Source organism: Tuber melanosporum (genome assembly GCF_000151645.1).
Source record: "Tuber melanosporum whole genome shotgun sequence assembly, scaffold_162, strain Mel28".
NCBI lineage: Eukaryota > Fungi > Ascomycota > Pezizomycetes > Pezizales > Tuberaceae > Tuber > Tuber melanosporum.
This window is the reverse complement of record NW_003298822.1, coordinates 227,585-242,177: the sequence shown is the minus strand read 5'-3', so window position 1 is coordinate 242,177 and position 14,593 is coordinate 227,585. Positions and strand designations below refer to the sequence as shown.

The 14,593-nt window shown below is 47.5% G+C and overlaps 2 protein-coding genes; both read left to right on the top strand.

Annotated features, from left to right (window-relative positions):
* Positions 1 to 4,581: 4,581 nt before the first annotated feature.
* On the top strand, positions 4,582 to 5,593 carry GSTUM_00003215001 (uncharacterized protein; the record flags this gene model as incomplete). XM_002836858.2 has 1 exon in its annotated part: positions 4,582 to 5,593. Exon 1 carries the CDS (start codon positions 4,658 to 4,660, stop codon positions 5,591 to 5,593), a length of 936 nt encoding a protein of 311 aa, XP_002836904.1. The 5' UTR covers positions 4,582 to 4,657.
* A 7,945-nt stretch (positions 5,594 to 13,538) lies between these two features.
* GSTUM_00003213001 (uncharacterized protein) overlaps positions 13,539 to 14,593 on the top strand; it is a gene marked incomplete at its 3' end in the record, with an annotated part of 2,425 nt that continues 1,370 nt past the window's right edge. Inside the window, exons 1-2 of the mRNA XM_002836857.2 lie at positions 13,539 to 14,389; positions 14,438 to 14,574. Of these exons, the coding sequence (XP_002836903.1) occupies positions 13,672 to 14,389; positions 14,438 to 14,574 (855 nt within the window). The 5' untranslated portion in view covers positions 13,539 to 13,671.

Here is a 14,593-nt window from a genome sequence, read left to right as displayed (position 1 = left end):
CCGCCCAGCGAGAGAAGCCTCGCTCGCTTCGCTCGCTCGGCCCATCCGGATATTTGTCAGAATCTTTACAGGACGGCTACGCATTGACCCGGCATCTTCTAATCACATGCTAGAAGCCGAAGGCCCACCCTTGATGCCCATCACCTATGAAGCCTGGCCTGGCCGGACCGAATATCAGCCGGCTATCTGCAGGCCGGCCTGTCTTCCTGTGAATACTGGCTATGCTTCGATGGAGAAGATTCTGACGAGAATTTTAACAAATCCTCAGTTGACTCCTTCCAAAGCCATTAGATAAAGAACATTATTAGTTTGAACTCCATAGAGCTATCCCTACGTGAAAAGGGCCAGGTTCGTGCTACCAGGACTGTGTATTCAAACATTAGTGCTGTAGAATGTCACCCCATCATGGCTCTGCAATTTGATCGGATCTGGAACCCTTATCAGTAGGAGGGAGTCACGATTGTCTACTGCGGGTATGGAGGTGGAAGGATCGGAATGGCCATTAGTGTGATTCACACTTCAAAGGTCAAATTCTGAGTAACCTTGATTATAGGGCAAATGGTATGTAGTGCCCCAGCTAGACTGAGGCATTAGATACATTGGGTGAGAGAACACATGGGCTAGCATCCATTCCAAATTATACCTATCATTGTTTATGCTGACCCTCCCATAGTGATGAACCCAGCTGTGGCCCAGTTGACACCCCCGCCATTCAACCCTGACTATATACGGAACCCGAAAAAACGAAGTCATAGAGCATACAGGGGTGTATTTATGCCATGATCGAGGGGAGCTGGAATATTGGTGAGATGCGTCAGCATGCTGGAGAGAGATATGATCAATGCGTTTTGCAAACATTGCACAACTGAGAAGGGGCTAGAAGAAGACAGCCTGTATGGCTAATGGCAAATGAAATTGTGGTGGTATTTAGTCTGCCGGGTGTGTAACCTTTTATCGCATATTGCGCCAATTCACCTCTTACTGCCAAGCATTGTTGTGTACGAGCCGAGCTGACTCGAACCTACAGAGGTATAGCACCTAAGTTGTGTATATTTCACTAGCAGGGGGGTGATCGGCTAGCAGGGGAGGAGGAGTAAATGAGGCATAGTAGCATATGTGAGTGTGGCTAGGAAATCTGAAAGATACTGTCAATGGTAATCTGAATGGTAGTCTGAACTGACGCAGTATGAAAAAGTATTTTGAAGTAACAGACATATATCTAATATTTTGTAAAAAGCCCATTTGCATCAATAACTGCTTGACATCTAGCTGGCATGTTTTCTACTAGCTCCCTAAACTCATATAGTCCAACATTTGTCCAAGATTTCTTCACTGCCTCCCTTAATCTATCATAGCTCATATTTTCTGGAAAACTATCTTGTAGATAATTTTTCATAATATGCCATACCCTCTCAATTGGATTCAAGTCTGGAGAGAAAGCAGGCTAATGAATAACCTCAATACCTCATTCTCTTAGCTCAGTTCTTGTATCTCCTGCTGCATGTTCAGGTGCACCATCCTGCATCAGCTTTAAAAAAACCTTATTCCTTCTACACAATTCAAGATACCCATGGATAATAGGTACTGTATGTGTACAATAGCTCTCTGAATTTATTGAGCCCCAATCCTTCTCCCAAAAAATTTCCAGGACCTTGAATATCCCCATTGAAATAGCCCCAAAACATCCATCCTCTTTTCCTTTGATGCTTCTCCATAATACAGGTAGGATTCCACTCCTCACTAGCTCTCCTAGTCACCCAGGTTCTGGTATGCCTCTCACCAGTAATCCATGTTTCATCTGTCCACAGGATTGAGTTCTACTACTCCTGTGTCCAATCAACATGTTGCCGAGCCCACTCAAGTCTTATTACTCGATTGCATTTGGTAATTAAGGGTTTTCTCATCGCTAGTCATCAGTGAAAGCCCTCCTTTCTTAAGGCTGCATGAAACACTTTTTTCCCAACTCCTAAATCCAACTCTATCGAGCTTTAGTTAGCTATCCACTATTTTTTCAACATTAAAGATTTTTTCTTTTTTTCTTACCTTCAGCTAGTTGCTGAAAAGGAAGTCTCCTATTACGTGATGACATGTACACATATGCAATAAGGTCTTCAGTTTGTGCCCGAGTTAAGACTGGAGGATGGCTGGGCTTCTTGATAGGAGTTGGCGGAGAGGTATACGCATATTGGACTTGGTGCCACAAAAACCCTGTCTTTTCTTGAATTTGTCCATATTTTCAACCTATCGACCGAAGTAGTTGACAATCTCAGCCCTGATCTCAAGTCAACTCTGATTTCTTCAAAGGAGGCATCTTTGTCGATCAGGACATGAAGAAAAAGTCTACCAAAAACTTTCAACTTCGCTTGTGAATTTCCAAGCCACTATCACCAATTTGCTCCCCACTATCCCCTATTTACTTCCCCGCCCCTGCTAGTTTAGCACTCCCTTGCTAGCGGAATATACAACACTTAGGCGCTGTACCTCCGTAGTGGACTCGAGCCTCAGTGGTCATTAGGCTCGAGCCTGCTCGAGTCTCTTGGCGGAGGTGAAAATGTGGGAAGAGGTAGAGGAAACCAGTATTCGCAAGCGGCCAGTCCGGCCCGGCTTGAGCATAACTGGGCCGGCCTGGGCTTTTCCGAGACCCGACCTGGCCACACTCTCTGCCACAGTCCGGCTTCCCGTTCTCATCTGACCTGGCCTGGCCGGACTGCAGACATCTGAGCGATCCGATGTGACTGCTTTGATTCTGGGGAGCTCCTGGGTATTGTATAAATTGGTATCAATTGAGCGGTAAACAAGCATACGCGTCAACAACCTCTATGCCCACATGTGATATTTCTATCTTCACCGCCATTATATATATCATAAGAGTTGAATGACCTCTCTGTACACCACCTAATGTAGATCCCATGCACTATACATTCACATTCTTGTCTAAATCGTTGTATCCAACATTAAAATCACAATCGAGAAGGGGAAATAGTTTTCTATGCAGAATCATGGAGGTGAAGGTGACTAGGAGAAGGATATAGTGGAGGCAGGGCTATAATAACGAAAATAGTTAGGTATTTTACGGCTGTACTGATAATGATGTAGTAGGGAAAATAGCACAAGATCATAACCGAATAATATTTTCTCACATGTGATATACGCACACTTTAGTAATATATCGAGTGATACGAAATCTCTCATCATCTGCACTGCTCTCAGAGCTGGGAAACGTGGGGATATTCCTTTTTTTATTTCAATTTGCATATCCCGGAGCTGAACTGACTTCAGATATCTTCAGATATTGCATAGATATTAGTGAATATCTATATATAACTTCTGGTAACTTCAAGCATCTGCGAGCATCTTCAGATATCCGTAGGCATCTTCAGATATCTGGGGGCATCTTCAGATATCTGCAGATACTAGCGTGCATCTGAAGATGTCTACCACACACTAACAAAATATTTACTAAACCGATGCCAGATGCCGAAAGCCTGGCCTACAAAGCCCAGGTCGGCTTCACATTGACCTGGCCCGGCCGGACTGTATACCTGCCGGCTATCTGCGGGCCCGCCTGGCCGCCTGCGAGCACTGGAGGAAACCCGTGGTGAAGATGGGAACTACGTGCCAGACACAGAAGGAGATGGTGAACTTCCCAGGCATTGGGCTCTGGGATAGCGGGAAGGGCCTTTGACTAGTTGTATTTATTTTCAAGTTGCTATATACAATTTTTGAACTATAAGGGCAGTGTGTAGAGGTATCATGACGACTCTAGACTCGAGACTCTTGGCGGCTCGAGCCGGCTCGTGAACAACACTACCAGTGCCAAGTGACCATTTTCAGATCCTGAATTTTGATACACGGGGGTATTTATTTTCAACTGTTCTTTTTTTTTCATATTAACTGGGTATGACAATAATAGAACCTTGAGATTCGCTGGCTCTCATGAAAATAACTTGTCCATAGGCCCCATACATCTAGCGTTAACATAATCATATCCACGACCGTCGTAGCTTTTCGAGTAATTTCTTTAATGTCACGAAAATCACTATAAATAGTCTAATAACATTAGCTCAAGATACAGTAGGCTTAGTTTGGCAGATTAACGGAATATCGAAAACTATTAATCAGATCCAACATAGCCAAATAACTCAGGCTGTGCGCTGTCAGGAAGGCACTAAGTTATTTCTTCTTAAGGACTTTTTGTCTCTGGATCCCGATATCAGCAAGGTAACTGGGATAGCGAATCGCAACAGTACAGGTACTCGCACAAGTATAAGCACTGTAAATCGTGGTGCGGTGCTTGGCCAGGCCCCGATTGTGTTGGTTCTCAAAAGTTTCCAATTTAACCGACTTGGACAATATTACAAGTATTATACAAGTAGGGTACTCGAGTGAGGGATTTTCCCGCACACCCTACCGTGCGGCAAGCATAGTGGTTGCCTTGCCGGAGTACTCACGTGTACGAACTATGATAACTTGAGCGTCAACCGCAGGGGCACCCTTCGGATGTGGATCCTGACTATAAGGGCCTTACTGTCCCCACTGCTAGCCGGAGCGTGCGAGATATAGGGTCTCTAAAGCCTACAGCAAAGATTGGAATAATCCTCCCCCACTCAAATTTTCAAACTCCTTTCTTCATATTAAACTACAACGCCTCGGCACCATGTTCCCGCCCGGACGCGGTAACGACAACCTAAACGTAGGTGACAGATTTGCCATTAGCCTTTTCAGTACGAGCTTGGTTTTCACAGCAGAAGGAGAGAGGGTGTATCTCAACGAATATAAGGTGAAAAATGAAAAGCAAATGTGGGTTTGTCAGATGAACTCAGACTTTCAAATTGGCATGCGAAATGAGCATACCGGGTGTTTTATGGGCTGGAACCGTGACCAATTTCGATGTGCCGTACCCCATCACGAGCCTAGGGAGTGCTTTATTTTCACGCGGCTTAAGCTAGGCGGGTATTCAATAAGGTCCAACCCTCAAAGTGGCACTAAGCGCTGGCCAATTCAACGTGTCAACAGCAGCAGTCCAGACTTAAAGTTTGGGAATGAATGCACCCCATTCGGACTCCACCAGCTCCAAGATTCAGTATTTAGGCGGTTCGAGTGGGTGGTTCCTGGTCGTCTTGCAAGGTCATCTGCGCCATACTACGATGGCGAGGATTCTGATGAAGCTATCAACGAAACCTCAATCGGATTCCTAGTCAGCCATGGGATAAATAACATCATCAGTTTGAACTCTACGGAGATATCGTCGCGGGAGAAGGGTAGGCTTCGTGCTGCCGAAATCATGTATTCGCACATCAAGGCTCTGGAGTTTACCGCACCCACTCAGGAGCAGTTTGACCAAATCTGGAATGCCTACGAAAAAGCGGGGACCACAATCGTCTATTGTGGGTATGGGGATGGGAGGACTGGAATGGCTATTAGTGCGATTCAACTCTTCGAGGGTCGGATTCTGAGCGACCTTGATTACAGGGCAAATGGCGTACAGTGCCCCAGCCAGATAGAGGCGTTAGACGTATTGGGCGAGAGAATCCATAGGCGAGCATCCATTACTGACTGTATTTGTCATTGCTTAAGCTTACCGTTCAAATAGCGATGAGTCTAGCAGCGGCCCACCCGACACCCCCGGCGTTGAGCCACCACCATACTCGGAACCCGCAAAATCGAAATCATGAAATGTAGGAAGATGGGGTTACGCGAGGATCGAGGGGAGCTGGAGTATGGGTGAGATACGCCAGCGTGCTACGGCCGTCATAAGATGAGGGGATTTTGCATATCCCGCATGTGAGAAGGGTTGGAAGAAGGTAGCGGTGGATGTAGGGATATGGTGGAGGCGATGAAGCCTGTTGAGATTGGGGAGGAGAGCGGGGGGCAAGTGTGAGAAGCACACGGGGGTTGAAGGAGATCTTTGAGCAAAAGAGGGCGACAGAAGATGGAGTACGCTTTACCCTCACTTGAACTATTTCCATTCCTTTTGTTTTTCTCCTCCATCCTTACCTGTTTAAGGGAGCAATCGTGAGATTTAATTGCTACATTTTGAGATGAAAACCCAAATCACCCGCATTCCAACCATGTCCAAAGTCTCCCAGTCCAACAGTAGCTCTGATCTGGCACCGCACTCAAAATTCTCTCCCAGAATAAACCCGAATACCACCCCCTATAGACTAACAAAAAATATTCCAAACAGCCAATAACACCCATATCACACCTAGTTGGGACATGAGAGGGCAGCCCTCCCTTGTTTTAAGGGCCAAGGACAGTTAATTCTGTGGAGGAGATAGTCAGAGTATGCTAGCCACCGGTCGAGGTGAATTTGTAAAACCGGCCGGACGGGGGGTGTAATTGGAGACAGTGCAATACCAACCCCAATACATATCGCCGGGGGCTCCGGTTGATCAGAGTGGTTCGCGGATGTGGCCTCTGCTGGGACAGCATGATGGGCCAAGCACAAAGGAGCAGCAGACCCAATGCTTCCGGTATGCTTCCGGTATCCGCGTACTTTAGTGGGTATGGAAGCTGCTAGAAAAGGAGGAACAACTAGGAGAAAGTGGAAAGCGAGAGCCAAGTCATAAATATAAAAGCACTAGGGTATGGTGGCACAGGATGGGGATAAGAACGAGTAGTCTCAGTCGGAGGCCTTGAATCGGTGAAATTAGTATCACATGGCATGTAGTTCTCATCGCATGTAATAAATGTTTCGTTCCGCAATTAACGTATCACACGGGGAAACCGGACATTACCAGGAAACCGGACAACCAAGACATAAGTAAAAAATAAGAACTTGACCAATTCTCAACCAAATTGGACCAAACAAAAAGGTATTAATTGAGAAAGTGGAGAAGCAGTTTATACCCAAAAGATAAAAAAAGAAGATTCATCCATCCACCCGTTTACCTATTCTCTTGTCAGTTTACTAGCCACCCATTCGTTTGTCTATCCAGCCCTCAATCCACCTACCCAACTTGATTAGCAGTATCGCCGGTCCTTTTGTTGTTCACCGACTTGAACTTCAGTTTGTCGTATCACGTCTCGGACCGGCACGGTAGCATGCCGGCGGGAGTATGGAAGTCAGCCGGAGTATGGGAGGAAGGAGCGCGGAAGGAAATTGGAACGTCTTTGTTGGGTCTGAGTCTTTGTTTGTAAGTACGAAAGTAATTTCAGCGACGGAAGTGATATCGGCGACGGGGGTGGTAGTGGGGGTGGAAGTAGTACGGCAGTGGGAGAGTCCCCCGAGGTGCCTGTTTTGTTCATTTGTTCTTACCCGTCTTTTGATTGCTACCAGCACGTCTTGGTGTCGCAATTCCTGTTGGAAGTTGAACTTCTTGCTTGATTGATGCTCTACCGGGGGGCTATTGAGCACTACCTATGCCACAAAAGACCATGCTACAATCACCCACGACATGCGCTTCGCACAAGGGGGATCAACGACAATGATACTCCACAATGTAGTAGTGGGGGGAAAGGAAACGCGAGTGAGGAGATCAAGCAAGCAAGTTCTAAAATAGAGTTTCCGAGGAAACTCTGCTGTAGTCAACCATGTAATGAGCTCAACTAGTAATGAGCTCATACCACAAACATTCTGTCGTAGCCAATGACAAAACCGATGCATATCTGGAAGTCATATTACAACACTTGGAGTTTCGTTTCGGCCGAGTGATAGTTCGTGATTGCGACGACTGTGGTTTTACTCGCTCCAGAAAGTTATCGCTGTTTAAAACTTTTGACCGGAGACGACACTGGAGTCCCCGAGCAGGAACCAGACAACGACGGCAAAAGCAAGGAGACCAACCAAGAAACTAGTAACAGGCACGATGATCATTTGGTATGTCCACGTTACCCGTCTGATTATTGAAGTTGCATCTAACAAGCACCTGAATTACTGACGTTTTTTTGAAAAATTAGATACTGTATCACCGGCAATATAAAAGTATTGTTTGTTTGTATTAATTGGGTTTATAGTGAAAGCTAACCTGAAAGGATCTCTGTACGTTCAAAGGAGATGTTAGCACGACCCGCGGCGAAGCGAAGGTCGCAATTGAAAGGGAGTTTGGCTTGGTAAGTACCGTATACAAATCATGGCATTACATGGGGACCAGATAGGTGAGACTGAGAAAACTCCTGCTAATACTCGTGTCGCCGAGCCAAGAATGGGCACCTCTATTGGAATTGCGCACCAGAACACTTAAAAAGCATAGAGTTCGAGCTGCTTGACAGTACCGGTGGCAATACTTGATGGGAGTGATTGTACCACGATCAATCATTATGACAATGGCTCTTACGAAAACTTAGACGTGCTCCTTTCTTGCTGCAAAATTTCACTGACATGAACGAAATCGAGCCATGATGGCGCAGTGAGGAAACAAAGTAGTGTTTAATGCCTGTTAGAGTTATTTAGTCTCAGGGTTGAAAAATCTCACTACCAAGGTTAGTGATATTTATTACAGTACTCCCTCTATAGGGGTGGTGGATGCATCCCTTTAGAAAGCGGCAAAAACACCATACATTCCTCGGATCGGCAGGGGCTATTCCAAAAGAGGTGCCCATTCTTGGCTCCGAGCCACGAGTACATACCGAATTCAAAAAGAACCCTAATGAAATTGAGAAGAACCGTACGGAAATTGAGAAGTTGTGGACCCAGTTCCGCCCGCTCATTTGACAGGTCAGCTTGCTCCTATTTGGGTCTGGATCGGTTCGTATAACCTTCACCCACTACTACTGTTCTATTCAATCCTAATATACGTCAGATTATCGGATATATCATCAACGAGACATAAAACAGACATTCACCGAAAAAGTGTCTTCTGTCAAGGAAACCGATCTCCCAGCCCCCGTAACCCGTTGTGACCGCCCCCGCTGTTTTTGGGGCCGTACCCGCATTAATTTGATTCTCTAATCAGCGTCAGAGACTACCATCCCCTGCTGTGATCCCAAGCGGCCAGTCCAGACCGTGGTCCGGGCCACGGGTTGGCAGTCCGGTCAGTCCGGTCGAAATCCCTAGCGGCCGCCAAAACCCGGCGGCGCCCAGGCAACCGGCGGGTCAAGTCTTGGGACAACCCAGAACAGGGCTGTCAGATGCCCAGGAAAAACCCGTAGATGCTCAGGCAAAGTTCACAGATGCCCAGGCAAAGCCTGCAGATTCCCAGGCGAAGCCACCAGATGCCCAGGCCAGGCCGGGCTTTTATTTGGAAAAGCTACTTTGCCGCAGTCAGGCCAGGCTGTTCTTGAAAAAGACCGCTTCGGTTCACTGATCCCCTGCAATTCGTGACATGCCTTCCTTTCAACAAGGCAGGTACCAGGATAAAGAGAAATGGTAATTGCAGAACCTGAAACCCAAGAGAAAAATCCAAAGCAAGAACTAACAAAAGGTAAGCGCTTGCCGGATATCCCTGAATCATGGACAGTCTTAAAAATGTTCTCAAGGGGTTCAATTCTTTGCCCTTCTGTAGATGTCAACAAAGATAAACTTAGCTGCTGGTATTGAAAGCCCTCGGGATCAGGTCCTGGCCCGGCCCGACTCGAGTAAAGAAACCTTCAGCCCAGTCCAACCTAACTAGGGACGGTCTAAACAGCCCCTAGATATGTGTCATCGAAGCATCAGAGCCTATCCTCTAGGCTACTCCTACCGTCAGCCACACCCCCTGTGACCCACTACGCCAGAAACCGTGCCCCTGCCGAAGCAACAACCCACCGAACCCATTACCCGACGAGCCCGCCAGGACGGAGGACACCCTGAATTCCGATTTCCATACATTGGCAATCGGCTAGCAAACATTAGCAAGGACAAAAGCAAGCAGGCCAACTAAAACCACAGGTTTTGAACCACTTTTACCGCCACATCACGGGCATTTCAAAGGTTATGAAAACCTGGGGAATCATTGTTGGAAATCATGGACGCTGCTCGTCATGCTCATGACTTTGTTCTCTTGTCCGCTGGCATACCCGTCCGTCGGCATCTCTACCCGTCCGTCAATTGCCCGTATGCATATTCACCGTACGATACGAACATATACTTTGCCTCCGCCGGATTTGCGTATCCCCAAGCCATGCTCATGATATACCATGGGTTAGGGTTTATTTGCCCACCCGAGCTGGTAGGGGTCGACTATTGAAAATTGCACCGGGAAAGAACGGGGATTCCCCCGGCAAACCATAAGATTAAGGCTACCTAACAATCCGGGTAGCTGGCAAAACTCCCCGAAGGCATAGGAAACACTCTTGACCAAACCACCCCATTGAAGATTGAAGACAGTGCTGAGAAAGTTCCTAGTCCGACCGGCTAGAATTAATTCGGCTCTTGGATTGGATTATGGTCAGTTGAACTGAGTTAGGTGATGAGGGCTACCCACCCCCCATCTCCGGGGGTCATGAGTATCCGGTCATCGGTATGATAGCCACTGCCCCGTTACCTTACGGATCGTGCCACGTACCCAAGCGCTCTCGGCATTCCGGTGGGGGAGCCTGGCCCTCCTCGACACTACCGCGCTTTCTTATCATACGATACAGTTTCGATGCAAGGAGTAGTAGCAAGTCAAGACACTATAGGGGTAGAGGGCTTCTAGTCCTAGGGTTGTGCGAAGGGTATGGCAAAAGCTGGTCTTTGGAAACGTCCTCGTATATGGATCTGTATGAAATCGTTGACACGATCGTTAAGGTGGCAATGGTGCATTCCTAATCGCAATCCCGAGGCGGGGATAAAGATGGTTTGGGTTGTGCCTTATGATTTGGGGAAGCGGTTCCCTGAGAGATGAGGTTCGAGTAGCCTGATGAAGTCAACCCCGCCCGGGGCTGGTGTGGCTGGATCGGTGGGGATCGCTGGAACGGGTTCTTGGCGGAGGAGGAAACAAGGGGTAACTTAGGGCTTTGGTGGAGCGCCTGTGCGGCGAGTTCTTGTGTCGGCCATGGAGGGGAAATTTCATGCTACACAATGCCATGAAAAGTTGGGATGCTATTTTGAGATCTCTGAAGAAGCAATAAGCCGGTCCCCCTTTCTCGCTCCTTCTGGGGTGTTTTGTTTCCTCCGGCAAAAGGATTTCATCGTATGTTCCCGCAGCGCGAGAGGTGGTAGTTTCAAGGTATCGTCCATCTCATTTCGGGAGAGGAAAGCAGGCACAGTGCCACCGTGCTTAAATCATTGTTAGTCTGATCTACTCGTACTCGTACAAGTACTTGTGCTCGAGGTATGGTGGGACGGGGGAGATCGGGTGTGCCTCGTGCTATCCGATCTTTGGTAAGCGAGTTTGAATGACTTATCGTACAAGTATGGGATCTTCCAGCCTACCGGTGCCTCGGGTTACCCCGGCAGATGTTGGACAGCTTGCCAGTATCTAGAAATGGGCGCGAGGGGGCGGTCTCTCGGACAGAAGGATTTAAAAAGGTAGAAGGGACCTAGCCACACTCTGTAACAGGTGTGGAATGGAAGAATTGAGGATTTCGGGACCCTCGAGCGTATACGAGTATATATTGAGTGATCTGTGACGGAATGGTAATCATGGAGCGACAAATTCACTTGGGAAAATCCAGAAGGCGGCAGAGAGGCAAGGTTAGAGATGGAATACAGTGTTGCGAGGAGGGCTGTCAAGAGTAGGAGGAACAGGGCAGTGATAGACAGTAATTGGATTAGTGAGATTGATTGTTTTGTTCGAAGGTAAAAAAAAAGATGATCAATTCCATTGAGGTACCGGTATTGTTGGGAAGAAGTTTTCCGGGAAACAACAGCACAGCAGAGTGACTAAGCAGTATCCCTCCTGCGCTCAGCGAATTATATCCAACAGAATGCTTTGCCAGTATCACGCTGGCTTGCGTGTGGCGTCATCGGTTGCGGGAACTCCAGTAGGCAATAGACACGATTGGGGGGCAGGAGTGTTGAGCACAAGTGTCGGTAGACTATCTATAAATTTACTCGAGTATCATACTGATAGGCCTCCAGACAACCCCTAAAACCCATAGTGTCAAGCATTGTGGCGATGTTTGTTTGAAGGGTCTTCAGTTTTTGAGATTCATGAACTACTCGAGTAACAGGCCCAAGTTTAAAAAGTCAGGCAGGCCTACTGTGGAAGAAGAGGTGGAGCCCATGAGCCGATCGGGACAATGACGAGCTGGAACTTCTGCGGGATGTGGCTTGTTTGGCCATCTGATTTTGTTGAGCCGCACAGTTCTTTCAGGAGAAGTCTTGCACCACAACCAATTGGATGGAAGTTTGGGTAACCCACCAGCCACCCACCACCAGTTCATTCACCCGTTTTTTGAGATGACCCACGCATCTCTACAGTACTTCTATCTTCTATAGGCTTGGATGCGAGTATTGTATGAGTGCCATTCTGTAATCTGTATCATTCGTAGTGGCCTCACAATGCCCTCGTGAGGGACAAATTAAGCGGGAGATCTCGCGCTTTGTTTTTTTCGTCGGAGAAAAAGCCGAAATGTACAAGTACCCTTACCAGTACAAGTACGAGTACTGTACTCACACCTATGGTGCTCGAGCGATAGTCTATCATATGGGGAGATGGGGAACCTTCTTGTCGCTTCGAAGTGCTTTAGTGTGGAGGGAAACAGCCACTTTTCACGGCCAAAATGTCACTCCACCATGAACTTCAGGCCCGAGACATCTGAGGACAATACCGGTAGAGGTGTCTCGTTCGATTACATTCTCTTGTTTTACCCCTGATCATTTGCACCATGAAAAATTTGGACTTCGAGTCTGCTCGAGTGCTGTGTGCTTGTGCCAAAAGCGAAGAAATATCTCGGGCTGGGCAACGGTTAAAGGGTCAAAGCGGGAGGCGTTAGAATACCCCGAGTGACGTAAATTTAAGATAGCTCTGCTGAACTCGAGTACTGTACAGTCACACCTCGCTATCCTGGATGGCCAAATTTCACGGATTTCATCCGGGACAACGGGGTTTCCGGAACAGCGGGGTCTCATGAATAGCACAAAAAATGCAGAGAAAAAATAAAGCTCCCTTATTACCATTCTCTTGAGAGGCAAGCAGGGCAAAGGATGCTGTGCCCAGAGGTGGCACAGTTAATAATTATGCGAAGCTGTTAAGCTGGACTTTTTAATTGACTTTGTCATAGGCATTATCGAAATTGAACGAACAGAACATAGTCAACTTCCAGCTGAAGAACTCAATCCTCTGTCTGCAAAGTCCAGAGGTGTGTATACTAGAATCCCCCTACCCTTTCCAAGTATTCTCCTTCCTTTCCTTTTCTTTACTCCTAGATTTCTTTTGCCACACTCTTTCCTTCTAGCTTAGTTCAACTGTTAGTTCTGGTGGGATCCGGTTCAGCAGATCAACTTTCTAAGAGAACCAGGGGGGGCATGCATCTAGATATCATACAAATCCGAAACTTGCCTCTTTCAAGTTCAGCGGGATGAATTATATGAAAGTCCAAAGCTACCACAGATTTTGTCCGGTTCAGCGCGGTATCCGGTTCAGCGCGGTATCCGGTTCAGCGCGTTCCGGGATAGCGAGGTGCGACTGTACTTGTAGTTGAACCTCCACTCCAATTTGTCTCTTCCCGCTTCCTTCCCCCCTTTGAGACAAAAACTCACGAAGCCATAAGCAATAGTCCGTCGCCCTCGATCCTTTTTTACCCCCTCCCGTTTTCTTTTCCGTCCCCCGCCCTTCTCCATTCGTCTGCCAGTCCTCTCTTCTTTATCGTCTGTCAAACCCAATGGCCGGAGCTCGCTCCTCAATGGGCTCTCTTAGGAGACCCTTTCTTATTGGAACAACCGTGGCTGTTGGTGGCTTTGTTGCCTACAAGTCATACTCACCTCGCCCCGCTTCTCACACATACTCTGTCGGGAAAGATCGCGACACTGCTTCTACGGATGGGCGTCCGAACGTGATGGGTCGTGTTCCTGCGCCTCCAAAATTTCCGCCCCTACCAACCAGAGAGGAACAGATCAATCGCCTGCGAGCTGGGACAGAGGGAAGTGGGTACGATTTGTTGGTCATTGGAGGTGGTGCTACAGGTAGTGGAATTGCTCTGGATGCTGCTAGTCGTGGCCTCAAGGTGGCGATGGTGGAGCGCGACGATTTTTCTTCGGGGACAAGTAGTAAGAGTACAAAACTTGTTCATGGAGGTGTACGCTATCTTGAGAAAGCAGTGAAGGAATTGGATTACAGCCAGTATCAGCTTGTCAAAGAAGCGCTTAAGGAACGTGCAGTATTCTTGACCACAGCCCCTCATTTGAGTATGAGTTTGCCTATCATGTTACCTGTTTACGAATGGTGGAAGGCTCCATACTTCTGGGTTGGAACTAAAGTTTACGATTTCTTGGCTGGGAAAGAGAATTTGGAAAGTTCATACTTTTTGACTAGGGGTAAAGCCCTGGAGGCATTCCCTATGCTGAAAGGGAACGGACTGGCAGGTGCTTTGGTATACTACGGTTCGTGGTTCTCCCCTGTTCTGGCTGGTTGAAGACTCATTGGGATAGACGGGTCCCATAACGACTCCCGCATGAACGTATCCATTGCGCTTACAGCGGCGCTTTATGGTGCCACTATCGCCAATCACGTGGAGGTGAATGAATTGATAAAAGATCCAGCTACTGGTAAGGTTACTGGCGTTAAAGTCCGGGACCTTTTGCACC